Here is a 12,842-nt window from a genome sequence, read left to right on the forward strand (position 1 = left end):
CATAAAGGTCAATTTGTGCGTATTAAAAAGAGGCATTTGCTTTGATGATCATTACTGCTGCTCAAGTTAATACAAAGATGCAAAATCATATTTTGAGTTATTTCATAATGCAGGATTTATGTAAATCAGATTAGTTTTTCTATTTTGTATTTATTTTCAACTACAGTTTTTACCACTTGTCAAATGAAGATTCTGAGAGTAAAAAGTCAACTCTACAAACACCAAGCTAAACCTTTGTATTCACTGACAAAGGTTCCAAACATTGTGGAGGGCAGTGTGTGTGAAAAACATCCACAGTGATTAAATAAAAAATCAAATCCAGACGCACATCTTCTCTCACTGACTCTCGCCTGACTGTAATGTGCTCGTTCAAGCCCAAAACACACAAGATTTTTACATTTTAGTTTTTAACATCATGCGTCAGCACTGTTTTGGGAAATATTGATTAGATAGTAATAAAATGTTGGCATGTTTACGGTGCCTGTTTCACATTTTCATTGCCCAGTTATAGCTCCCACTTTTACCAGTAGCTGAGATTACAGTTATAAAGAGAACCGATTTCATCTTATTGGTGCGGCCCTCAACAACAGTCCCTGTTTCTCCCCGTTGGGAAAATTAATTGCCCAGCCCTGTTTTGAAAGTGTCTAAGTTAAATACATTTTCCAGTAAATAGGAGGAAACACGAACAGTGTTTGAAACCATGAAAAAGGGACACATATTGACCAATCTTGAGCACATCTTTAATGACTGTTTTGCACATATTTTAATACAAGGAAACACTGAGACAGTCTCCAAGTACTTGACACTGTTGAGATTATTATGTATGCAGCACTATGAATGAAAGCTGTCTTGTGTTGGTTGCTGGTTATTGGTGCCTGCGGATTTGAATATTTATTTAAAAGAATTGCATTTTGATGATTTCAGCAGCTGGTACGGCTGTGTGGCCTCTTCTTAAACAGATTTAAAAAGGCCGGAAACAATGTAGTCTGTCACATGTCCGTCAATGAGGCCAGTCCCATTATTGTGAATGAACCAGCACGGAACATTTTCCCCGTTCTTCACATCGTTCCTGAAATCCCTCTGCCAGCCTCTGTTGACAGAGAGAGATGTTTCATTTAGAAGATTCACACTGCGAGAGCACAAACACAGCAACAACACATTTAAAATTCATTTTGCATGGAAACACTTCCAGACTGAAGTCTTTAGTGTACCTGGTTACATTGAGCTCCTGTCCTTTCACATACATGGTGGCATCTGGTTTCTCTGGGACTTTTCCTGGATGCAAGTGTGCCACCTCATAGTTAATCCCATGATAGAACTGACCTGGAGGATGGTAAACCATTTAAATTATAAAAATATTTGAATTTGGACCCTTTCCAACACTGGTAATTGTAAATTATACCTAAATATTTTGAGTTTTGCTGTATTTGTTTTACTGATACAAGAGATTAGTGGTCCTATATTGTTGTTAAATATTATTTATTAATAATTGCATAAACATAGAACATGGAAACATCTTAGAAAATATCAGTGATAAACCACAAATTTAGAGAAGAAATGTGTCACGTTGTACCTAGCAGGCCATGAACACCAGGGGACAGGAGGTGACTGTCCAGGGTGTAGAAACCCAAGTAGTCCCGGTGGTATGGGTGCTTCTTCCACACTTTGTGAAGCAAAATCACAAACTTAACTGAATCTCTTAGTGTTACTGTTAGGCTGCGATCCTTGGTCACAAGAAGATCCACACTGTAGGAGAAAGAATAAAAATCAATCATAAGAGCTTGAAAAGAAGGCAGCCTGACTTCTTTCAGTTTCATGGAAACGTTTCATCTCACATCTAAGAAACGTCTTTGATTCAAAAACCAAAAGGTGGAGAGTCCCAGGTATTTAAATCACAGTGAGGGTTGTGCCTTAGGAGGTGATCGTTGGCTCATGATTAATCATGCACAAAATCACATGAGCCAAAGTGTAAAAAAAACCAGTGGATCATTACCACCAGACCTTTTGAGAGAAACCACTGTGAGACCTTGCCTCACCTGTCATGTGGCATACTCGTAAGACTCCCTGGATGATGGAGAAACTACGTAGACCTTTTTTTTGCTGTGACTTTAACAATGTAATCACTCACTTGGATCCTTTAATGGAGGCCGCGTCAGACCAAAGCAGTTTGACCCATTTGCCGTCCTGGAACAGCAAGATGTCCTCAGTGCTCACCTCTAGCCTGACCCCAAGGGTCTGGTGGACAATGCCAAAACGCCAAAAATAGGTGTTTATTTTCCCATCAGGGGGAGTTTTCTTGTCTCCAATAATCTCCCCATTCACCAAAATACCTGGAGACAGTGGGATCCAGTCAGTCACATGATGTCTGGACTTTCTGTCACATATTGCATAACTCATGTATGAACTGAGGAAAAAATATCAGTACAAGTTTTGGAGCTATAAAATTATACATGAAGAAAAACAAGGACGACACTAAGACTGCATTTCCTAAGTCTTAGGACAGCTGTGTACACGGGGCTGACCTGAATTTGAGTCTCTGACCAGGTTGAAAATGGTTCCTGGTTTGTCGTTGATGTTGAAACACAAAGCATCACCTCGGTCTGGTAGCTCTATCATGAAGTGAGGATCTCCATCCACTGCAGGGGCCCCAGAATAGTGTGACAGGAATAAATACATATTTCAGAAAAACACACAAGCAACATGACGGCCATGACGTTCCACCCATGAGAAGTCCACGCTCATGGGTGGAACCACGTCCATATACTTCATTTTAGTTCATAATCTACATAATCTTAAGTGTTGTTGTCAGTGTTTTGAAACACTGATACTGTTTTTAAAAAATCTCTCCATCACAGGCTCTATATTAAAGATGGAGATAGTTTCTGGATCCAAAAAGAGAAGCAAATATGGAGATGTCTTAAATCGGCTGTCATTCTTATGGCCAGCAGGGGGAGGCTTGTCAGGGTTTCAAAAATAAAATTATATGTATCAATATCTTTGGGAAATGGCACATGGTTTCAGTGATCTATTTCCTGACTAATTTATAAACATGGGGTTCATTTTGTAAACTGTCCCCATTAGAATAAAAAAGAATTCAAAAGCAGCATATTAAGAAAGGACTAAAAGTGAGCCTTTCCTTACTCAGAGCCAAAAAGATTGCTCTCCCTAATGTTTCATCTGCATCTATCCATTTTTAACCAGAGTCTAAACATGTCCTTACATTCAAAAAAATGGCATCTTTCTGGCATACTGTTGAAAACATGCCAACAAAGCTAAAATTTAGATGAAGCCAAAATTATTGAAGCAATGAAGAGCATTTCCACACATCTTTGGACCAGTTAGTGCAGCAGGACTTGAAATAATAATTAGCAATAATTTAAAGTGGCACCAAATTTAAAGTGAAGCAGTCACCAAGTCCTCCTATGTTTGTGAAAGATGCCATGGCATTTTATCTAGTTAACTGTGCCTCTTAATGCAGATCTGTAAATATCAGCAAAGTCAGACGTCATAGCTGGAGCACAATCTATCCTATCTGAACTGTATATGATGTACTTACCAAAATATGCAGGTGCTGGCTGGTAATGCCGTGGATACGACTGCGCAGGTATATAATTATATGCTTTGAACAGGGAGAATAAAATCCAAATTAACATGAATACAACAAATTGGCTTTGTCCCATAAATCTTTTTTGTGATTTATCAAAAACAAAAGAAGAAGCACTTACTCATTTTTTCAGCCTGCTGTCTTTGCTCTGTGAGAAAAAACAGACAGATAACAGTTTCAAACTGGAGCTCCAGCTTCTGCTGGTATACTTCACTAAAGAGGAATAATATGTGGAAAATGTAAACTCAGTCACCAGTTCTCTTTATGAATGAGCTGCAGCCATGCTTTGCTTTAGTGGTAAAGCTTGACTGCAGCCATTTCAAAGTCACACTTGCCAAACACACACACACACACACACACACACACACACACACACACACACACACACACACCCCTCCGATTCATCAGTCAATATAGTTTTTGTCTCTTTAAGAAAAGCCAGTCCAGTGTTTTACATTTTTAAACTGTTTTCTCCAGGTACCTTCAGTCAGCTTGTCAGCAATAAGAGGGCTGCTTGTTGAGTCTTCGGTTTCGGGCTTGGTAACAACCATGGATGTGAGAGGGGTGACAAAGCTGTACTGCAGGGACATATCCAGGGCCTTGGCTGTTGTGTTGGCTTTCTCATCTGGTGTACCGCTCTTGCTGCCAGAAGGAAAATAAATGTATTACTACAGGGAAATCTATAAAAGAACATCAAATGATTAAAATGAGCGTCCTGGTAAAAGAACAAGTGTCATCAAAGACTATATATCATCCCATATTTATTATGAGAACAATGTGCCTTAGCAGCCGAACTGAACTGATTTAAACTGACCTCTTGTCCAGTAACTGCTGGACAGTGAGGTAGGCCCACAACCGCTCGGTAAAATCTCCAAAGATGTACTCCTCGTCTGGGTAAAAAACATCCCAGTCTGCGGCACGCACTTGACCCTGGACTCTGAAGTCTTCTTCAAGCTACAGGAGAAACAAAAGATCAAATCCATATAAACCAGAGTAAAACAAATAAATATAGGCTATGTCTACTCAATGTCTCAATTTTTCTGCCATTTCTTGTGTTTTTCTTTTTTTCCTCACCCCCTGTCCAACCACTTCCACCAGGAAGTTGTCAAGGTCGTTGTCCATTAAATGACCAGCCACAACAATCTCTGTGCCATTAAACAAGTGGCTAAAGTGGCTGGTGGTCAGAGAATCCACTGCATTGTCAGGATAGTGCATGTCCACCTCTAAAAGTAGAGGGCAGGCCACTTCGTCGTAGAAACCCTGAAATAAATACACACACTTTATCACATTTGCATGTTCAGATTTTCTATCGTAAACTCAGCATGAAATAGTGACGGCATATAATTCATAGGAATATGGCATAACTGCAGTGCTTTAAATGAAAATCTAAGAAATTATGACAATGTTTGTCTGGCTCCTGAAATCAAACCCACAGAAGAGGGCCCTGAAAACTGAAGGGTTTGCCTCCCACTCTTCTTTTAAATAACCTGGGAACCACAAGTAAGAGAGCGAAGTGCTCTGTTAAGGTGCTACATTACTTTGTTTTGGTGGTCTTTAAGAGAAGGTGGGACCTGAGTATTTAACACCTTGTATATGAAGATTGAATTTGATTTGGGATATAACAGGGAGCCAATAAAGAAAAGCCAGTATGGAAGAAATACATACTGGCTGAAGTAATTAGTGTGTGTTATCTGGCTTCACTGATAGATAAACCTGGGAATCATCTGCATAGAAATGAAAATGTATGCTATGCCTTCTTGTTTTTTTACTGCCTAAGGGAACCATGTATAATATAAACAGAAATGGTCCGAGCACATAACCCTGCGGAACTCCATAACTAATCTTTGTGAAGAGGATTCCCCATTTACATGAACAAATTAGAGTCTATTAGATAGACTTTATTTAAAACGGTTACACTGCAGTACATTTGACACCTAAAGCATACTCTAATCGCTTCTTTTAAGAGCAAAAAACCCTTTTTCCAGGCTCAGTGAAGAACTTCTAATTACTGAGAAACCATGTTCCTCTCCTCTTGAGTAAGGTATGCATTTGTGAATTATAATAGGGTGTGAGGTACTTCTGATTTGAGGCTATTTTCAGGGAAGCAGTGTCACGGTCCCGTGTCTCTCTGGTTGGCTCACGCTGGCTATAGGTTTTGTTGTTGTTCTTTTTTGTTTTTGTTTTCTTTGTCTCTCCTCCTCCTCTCTGCCTGGGTGGAGCTCGTTACGGGCTCTCGCTCTTGGCCCACGCACCTGTGTGATTGTCTCCACCTGCTGTTGATCTGGCTGATTTCCCCAGCTGCTATTTAAGGCAGTGGCACAGAGCAGCTCACCGCTGGAACGTTGAACCTCCTGAGTTCGTGCTCTCGGCATTATCAAAAGAATCCCCTGTATGTATTTTGCTGTGGAACTAACGTTGAATTCTGTGTGTAGATATCCCTCTTCTGGACCAAATCACGGGACCTGCCCGGGTGTGGCGGCGTGTGTGGAGTTTTGGAGCGAGTGCGGCTGAAGAGGAGTGCATGTGTGCGGAGGAGGAAGCGTGTGTGTGGATTCCCCCCCCCCCCCCCCCCCTTTCTCCCTGAAGCCTTGGACTCCCCCTCCCAACTCACTGTACATATATATAGCACTGAGGTGATCCCTGTTGTAAATAAATAATCTCCTTTTGTTCTCAAAGAAAGAACTGTCTGAGTGTGAGTCCGTCCAGTAGCCATGACAAGCAGTCAGTGGCGGGTTTTGATATGGGCGACTTGGGCTGTTGACCACGGCGGTATCATGGTTGCGATGGCATCATGGCATCTGCAAAAAAAAGTTGCTTGCACCCATCCTGCCCCGACATCATGCCAGCACATTTTGGAGATTGCATAGGCACATGCCTATTTGCGAGGAGTAAGGGCGCCCTCCATTTATGAGGTGCCTGCTCCTGCACAGGGAGGAGAGGGGTGGAATGGCAGGGTACTCTCTGGCTGGCTAATGCGGCATCTAAAACCAGCTTGCAAAATAAAACCAAATTAAAAACCAAACAAATTAGGTCAACGTTAACACCCTCATCACAATTAACACAATTAAAATTTTTAACGCAGTTAATCCATCTGGAGCGCAGAATGACTCAAAATCCCTGACATGTCTCTGTCAACGCATTTCGGGCAGTTTGTCCAGAGTTTGTCCATTCTGCGCTCCAGATAAGTAGGTCTGTTAGTTTATGTAGTAGGGTTGGGTGTTGATACTGGAGTGCAAAATTACTGATGGAAGATGGAAAAGAAAAGTTCAAAGCCATCAGGTCCTCAGCTTAGAAAAAAAAGAGAAAAGAAGAGAGAAACGAGCAAAAGATACAGGCAAGCAGATGTGTCTTTGGATAATAGCAGGTATTATTTATGACATGTATCCTGAAACAAGATAGCATTCATTAGTAGGGATTTGGAAAACTTCTGTTTACCTTTCTTAGCCACTTGGCTATGATAGTAAGCAGTAGGCAGACAGTAGACACTGATGTGGCTTATTGACTCTTTTGGACTCTTTTCAGCACAATATTAATTAGCCATTAATTGGAAGAGCTGTAATGTTGATTTGATTTGTCTGCTATTCTCAATGCATGACGAATTATAATGACTGTTTGTTAGCCATTTGCATAGTCTCTCTCTCTCACTATGAAAAATATTTATCTGGTTAATTTCAGTATGTTTCCATCATCAGTTTTCACAATAAGATATGTTAATGTATAATCCTTAATATGTTTTATGTGTGTGTGTTTGTGTGTGTGTGTGTGTGTGTGTGTGTTACTTTTTTCAGCAATTATTTTTAACTATTTTTAATTATAATTAACTATTTCTGTCATTACAATGCCGTTACTGTTACTAATAAGAAAATGCAGTGCAGACACCTTACTATTTTTCAACACACAGAAGAAGGCTTAAGCTCATCTTACTGGGAGCTAACAATCGCACGAGTGCTGCTGATTGGCAGGGGAAGAATAAAGTACTCATGGTAAACCAATCACATGACCAATTTAAGATCACATAGAAACAAGATGCTATATACCATATAGCATCTTATATAATGCTATATAAACTGTGTTGATAGGCCAAGTAAAACCAGAGTCAGGATTAAAAAAAATCATAAAAGTCATGATAAAAAAAAAAATACACCTGGTGTTTTTTCCAGAATACTATCATCACGTTTACTGTCTAAGGACAGCGCTTGCAAGCACTCTCTGCTTATGATCCCCCCACCCCGTACCCATTGGTGGAAAAATGTACCATGTCGACCAATAAAACAACTGGTATGGTCACATGGCATTTGGTTCTTTAGGCATAGGGGGATGTTTTAGGAGTGAAGGCGGTGAGAAAACGAAAGAGAGAGAGAGAGCTTTGAGATGTGAGAGATTTGTGATGTTTAGCGTGTCTGGATTGTGTAGTTAGTGTGTTGTGTAGTTAGTGTTTAGTGTAGTCTCCTGGAGGAGTGATACATCTCCTGCTGTCATGCATGGATGTATCAGGCTTGTGATGTGCTCCTGCTTCTTATAGTGGATATGATTATTTTTTGGAGTGGCACAAATAATTTGTGCTGAAAAGAATGATACCAAACAAGGCAAGATAAATAGTTTTTAAAGGTGAACTGTAGAGATAACAACAATTATACTCTCGCCCCGAGGGGGTTAGACATTTTTTTTTAAAGTTACACAATAGTTACTTTTCCCAGTAATTAGTTACTTCTATAATACTGCAACTCAGTTACTAACTCAGTTACTTTTTGAAGAAGTAACTAGTAACTATAACTATTTACTTTTTGAAAGTAACTTGCCCAACACTGCAGAGGAGCTAGAGTATTCAGAGTCATATCCAGTGAGAATCTATCAGATAATCAACCTCTGTGAGAGTTTAGGTAGCTGCTCTGCATTGTGTTGGCTAAGAGTCAGGCTTTCAAATGAATTCAAACTGTCTGGGTTGTTGTGGGCTGTTGTGGGCTGTATATATTATCTGAATGGGACAACTAAAGGGAGAAGAGAGAGGGGGGGGGGGGGGGGGGGGGTAGGGCAAAGTGCGCCGCAGGAGAGGAGAGGTGTTTGCGTAGATTTGTTTGTTTTCAGATGCAACACACTCAACCTTTTAATGAAGAAACAAATTCAAATATCACTCTGATAACACTGTTAGTGTTGTTATCGATATTATCAATATTTGGATCAGTCCACCCGACTCTAAGTGGAAGACAATGGTCACTGGTGTCTCTAGTCTCACGCATCTCAAAACAGTTGCCAATAATGAGAATATTTTCCTCGCCACGGGAGGAAAAATAATTCAAACTATGGGTTGGTGAATGGGACAATATGAACTTCCTGCTTACTGTTACCCAGCTGGCCTGATTTATTGGCTACTCTGTACAAACCGGAGGCAGTTAATGATGGCTAAGCCCACATGGACTACAAGGCTCTGGTTAGCTGCAGGATTTTCAAGGGTCTGGAGCTGGGACTCCAATTCAAAGCTACAAACAGGCTGCATTTATTATAATTATAATTTGCAGGTGATTTAGCAGAAAGTATGCTTGGATAAAGCACACGAGGTTACACTGTGGAAGAAGTTATTATCTAAAGGTTTCTAAATAAGGCAGCTACACAGATTAGTGTGGAAGAGGAACTCGCACCTGGAGCTGAGCAGCAGCATCTGAAGCTTCAAAGATTCTGCGAGCCAGGCCTTTGTTTTGTCTGCACATCACATCCAGGAAGGAATAATCCACATCATTTCCAAATCCAAGACAGTACAGAGACATGTTTCCCCCAATAGCTGTACACACATTCTCCTTGATCTTGGTAGTGTTGCTCTCTCCTACAAATGCATGCATGCAACACACAATGATAAAAAATGCTAAATGCAATGTAATGTTAAATGTTGAATGCTGAACAAACATAATCTAGCCTACGGTATGTTTGCACTCTACATACTTACCCTGATTTGGCATTCCATCAGTCAGTAATATGATCATATCTGCACTTCTCTCTGGTAGCCTCTCCATCTGTCTGTCTTTGACCAGCATGTTTACAGCGGTCAACACTGCATCATTAATATTGGTTGCTAAAAGAAAAACACAATTTATGTTTTAAAATGCATAAACTATTAATGTTTTTGTGCTGTCAGGTGTTTGGGGGTTTTTTTTGTTTTGTTTACTTGGTTTTTGTATTTCTTACCTCCTCTGCTACGCATTCTTCTGATGTAATCCATGGCTTCAGTTATGTTTTCCTTTGTTGCTTTGGTAAGTGAATCCTTCCAGGTTTCAATAACAGAATCAAACAGGATGATGGCAAAGTGGTCGTCTTCATGGACTTGTTCAAGAATGGCCAGCATAGCTTCTCTTGTCTACAAAGAGTCAGAGAATGACGTGTGTCCACGTGAACTTTGACATATTAGAAGCACATCAGGGGTCAGAACAACTTCTTACCTGCTCCATCTTTCTTCCACTCATTGATCCACTTATATCAATTACAAAGACCACATTCTTTGGGAGTTTGGGTAATTCAGGAGCAAAGAAGTGCACAAAGTATCCATTTACAATCTGAAGAAGAGACACATTCCAAAAAGTAATGAATTTTAAAACAACAGTGTAATAAATCACTTTTTCAATTTGCTCTTATTCAGCACTTGAAGCTTTCACTGACCTGTATGTCCCCAAGGTTCTTCTCTCGCTTCACATCATACCTGACAATAAAATCTCCATCAATAAGTGTTCCATCACAACCTGGACACTTCCTCTGCTGCTCCATGGTTGGTGAGAAGGAGATATGCGCCTGAAAAGGGAATAATACATACACAATTATGATCCCAACTGAGATTCAACCGTGCAATAAAATGCAGCGCAATAATCAGAAGGTTTATTATAGATGATCATCAATTGTATGAAGGTACCTTTCTGTCTGTGACAGTTTTCTCCACCAGAGGGAGCAGCTCATTCGGGAGGAAGGTTGCATGGGCGTCAACATAAGAAATGCCCTGAGGCTCATAGATGTTTGTCACAATCTGTTTCCACAAAGGCAAACATGGAGACAGGAGATCATTTCTAATGTAAATCAGGAAATCACCCTATGAGGGTTCAAATGTCTTGATGCATGCTCAATCATCCAGGTCAGGAAATCCCAAAAAGTTGATTTGTGGATTCTGTTAGTGTGGATGTAACTATTTTCAGTGCAAGAAACATTTTGTCACTCATCGAAGACAGTTCTTCAGTCTCAGCTGACTGCATGTTTGTCCAACCTTATAAACAGTACCTTTGCACAATAACTGAAACTAGCCCACTGAATGGCTGTGAGGTCAGTTCCTTGATCGTTAATATACAAATTGTCATGACCATTGATCAGCAACCACTTATCAAAGACCATTGATCACTGATCAGTGAATGGCCTCACAGCCCATTGCTCATTCAGTGGGCTAATTTCAGTTATTGGGCAAAGATACATTTTGATGAGTGACAAAACGTTTCTCCCACTGAAAGCACTACAGATACAAAGAATACATTTTTTGGGAAACCCTAAGTAGAAAAAAGTAGAAAATCTAATCAAACATGGATTCACCTGAAAGTCCTGAACCAGTGTTTTGGGTTTGACTCTGGTCAAAAGCTCATATCGGCCCAGTTTCCTCTGAAGGAGCTCCTCATATGTCAGGACAAAGGTCACGTTGCTTTCAGCTGCAATATTGACAGAGACTGAAAACTTCTCCATCTTTCTTCCAGAAGCCCTGGGAAAAACAACAACAAGAAAACAGCACACAAACATCTGAGAGCTGCTCCAGTGAATTTAGATGATCTGTGTTTCTGGTTCATCTGGACGACTCACTTGACGAGTCCAGCAGTCTGTCCAGAAGAAACAGCCTTCTCGTACTGTTTCTTAGCTTTCTCTTTCTCCTTCACCTCTCCAACATACACCTGACCCTCAATTTCCCTGTGAGGCACAAAGATGGAGATAGACATGAGGCATGTAAAGCACATAAATTGACACCACGATAGTGACAAATTCAGCTTTGGAGCACAGTTGTGAAATGAAGGACTGGCTTATAAAACTGTCAGAATGATTAGAGAGGAAACAGACTAACATGCTGAAGTTTGTGATGAAAGCAGTCTTGGGCAGCTCCACTTCAAAAAAGATTTCCTGTGACGAGCTTGCTTTGTTGAACGCCTTGGAGGTCATGACAGTGTGGGCAAAACGAGATGTCACAGTGCAGTCCACTGTCACACTGTGCACCTTCACCTGAGACAGAGAGACAGAAGAAAATGTAAGAAGATATAAATAGGTTTCTCTCTATGAATCTGATTTTTTAATCTGAATTAAAACTATTATCTCTCATCACCATTATCATCACCAGGAATATGAATGGATACATTTCTTACCATTACTTCATTTGTACTTCTTTTCTGTGAGAAAAAAGGGCGATACATTCACATTAAAAAATAATAAGGCTGCACTAAGCTCTTAATTTCCACTGCATATTTATGTAGTTATTGGTTTACCAGCAGATATATCTTTTAAAATAGTGTGATCTGTGTTATGTTGAAGTTGAGCTGTTATGACGCAGCATCAGAAACTGATGTTTAGCAGTGATTAAAAACTAATGAGATGTTTTCACTAATACAAAGAGACTATGTGTGAATCGTTTGCCAAGTACCTGCAGTGATCTGGCAGCTCCTCTTCTTTCCTGAAATACACACACAGGATATTACGGAGATTACATGAATAAGTTGTAAGAAAAAGCTTACAAAAAACTCAGACACAGTTGGTGTTTAAGGGTTTTGGGTTTTTAAAAAAATAAAATTACAAGACTACTTTTCTGAGGTCAGCACTGTCAAAATCATGCCACAAAGTTATTTCAGTTTCATATCACAAAAGTGGTTGATGTTACCTGTATGGCTTCATCGTGCCTGGAGATGACCAGAGCTCCCGAGGCTGAGCTGCTCAGCCAGAGGCAGGCGCAGCCCCACAGCAGCAGCAGGCGAACACCCAACAGTCCAGACATGACCAAACTCTGACTGAACACTGGCTGACTTCAGTGCAGAGCAAAACTCTCAGTGCCCTGTGGGAGGGACACGCATGTGTGTGTTTTCCTATATTGGTCAACTGCCCTGAGCTCAATGTCCAGGAGGCTGTGAGGTGCTGTGAACCACAAATATAATAATTGCTAGTTTGTGGAAGTTTGGGAGAGTGAATCCAATCGACACTTATTTAAACACTTAGCAAAGTGACAATAAAATCAACACCAACGGTT

The 12,842-nt window shown here is 40.4% G+C and overlaps 1 protein-coding gene across 1 annotated transcript; it reads right to left on the reverse strand.

Moving 5' to 3' along the window:
- Positions 1-718: 718 nt before the first annotated feature.
- Positions 719-12,636, reverse strand: LOC102779418 (inter-alpha-trypsin inhibitor heavy chain H3-like). The gene is made up of 22 exons (XM_087840589.1): positions 12,480-12,636; positions 12,246-12,275; positions 11,971-11,994; positions 11,676-11,830; positions 11,420-11,524; positions 11,159-11,321; positions 10,497-10,607; positions 10,250-10,378; positions 10,033-10,146; positions 9,782-9,950; positions 9,543-9,668; positions 9,241-9,422; positions 4,679-4,864; positions 4,419-4,558; positions 4,086-4,246; positions 3,726-3,752; positions 3,557-3,619; positions 2,523-2,636; positions 2,129-2,330; positions 1,574-1,746; positions 1,212-1,323; positions 719-1,090 (listed from the first exon to the last, which is right to left on the reverse strand). Exons 1-22 carry the CDS (start codon positions 12,591-12,593, stop codon positions 952-954), a joined length of 2,739 nt encoding a protein of 912 aa, XP_087696715.1. The 5' UTR covers positions 12,594-12,636; the 3' UTR covers positions 719-951.
- Positions 12,637-12,842: the final 206 nt, after the last annotated feature.

This window comes from Neolamprologus brichardi, chromosome 5 (genome assembly GCF_056152115.1).
Source record: "Neolamprologus brichardi isolate AB-2024 chromosome 5, ASM5615211v1, whole genome shotgun sequence".
NCBI lineage: Eukaryota > Metazoa > Chordata > Actinopteri > Cichliformes > Cichlidae > Neolamprologus > Neolamprologus brichardi.

Coding starts and splice junctions, on each gene's coding strand:
- LOC102779418 (XM_087840589.1), bottom strand. CDS start 12,593: ATGTCTGGACTGTTGGGTGTTCGCCTGCTGCTGCTGTGGGGCTGCGCC. Junction 11,995..12,245: donor GAGCTGCCAGATCACTGCAG/GTACTTGGCAAA, acceptor TTTTTCTCACAG/AAAAGAAGTACAAATGAAGT. Junction 9,423..9,542: donor TGATGGAATGCCAAATCAGG/GTAAGTATGTAG, acceptor ATGCATTTGTAG/GAGAGAGCAACACTACCAAG.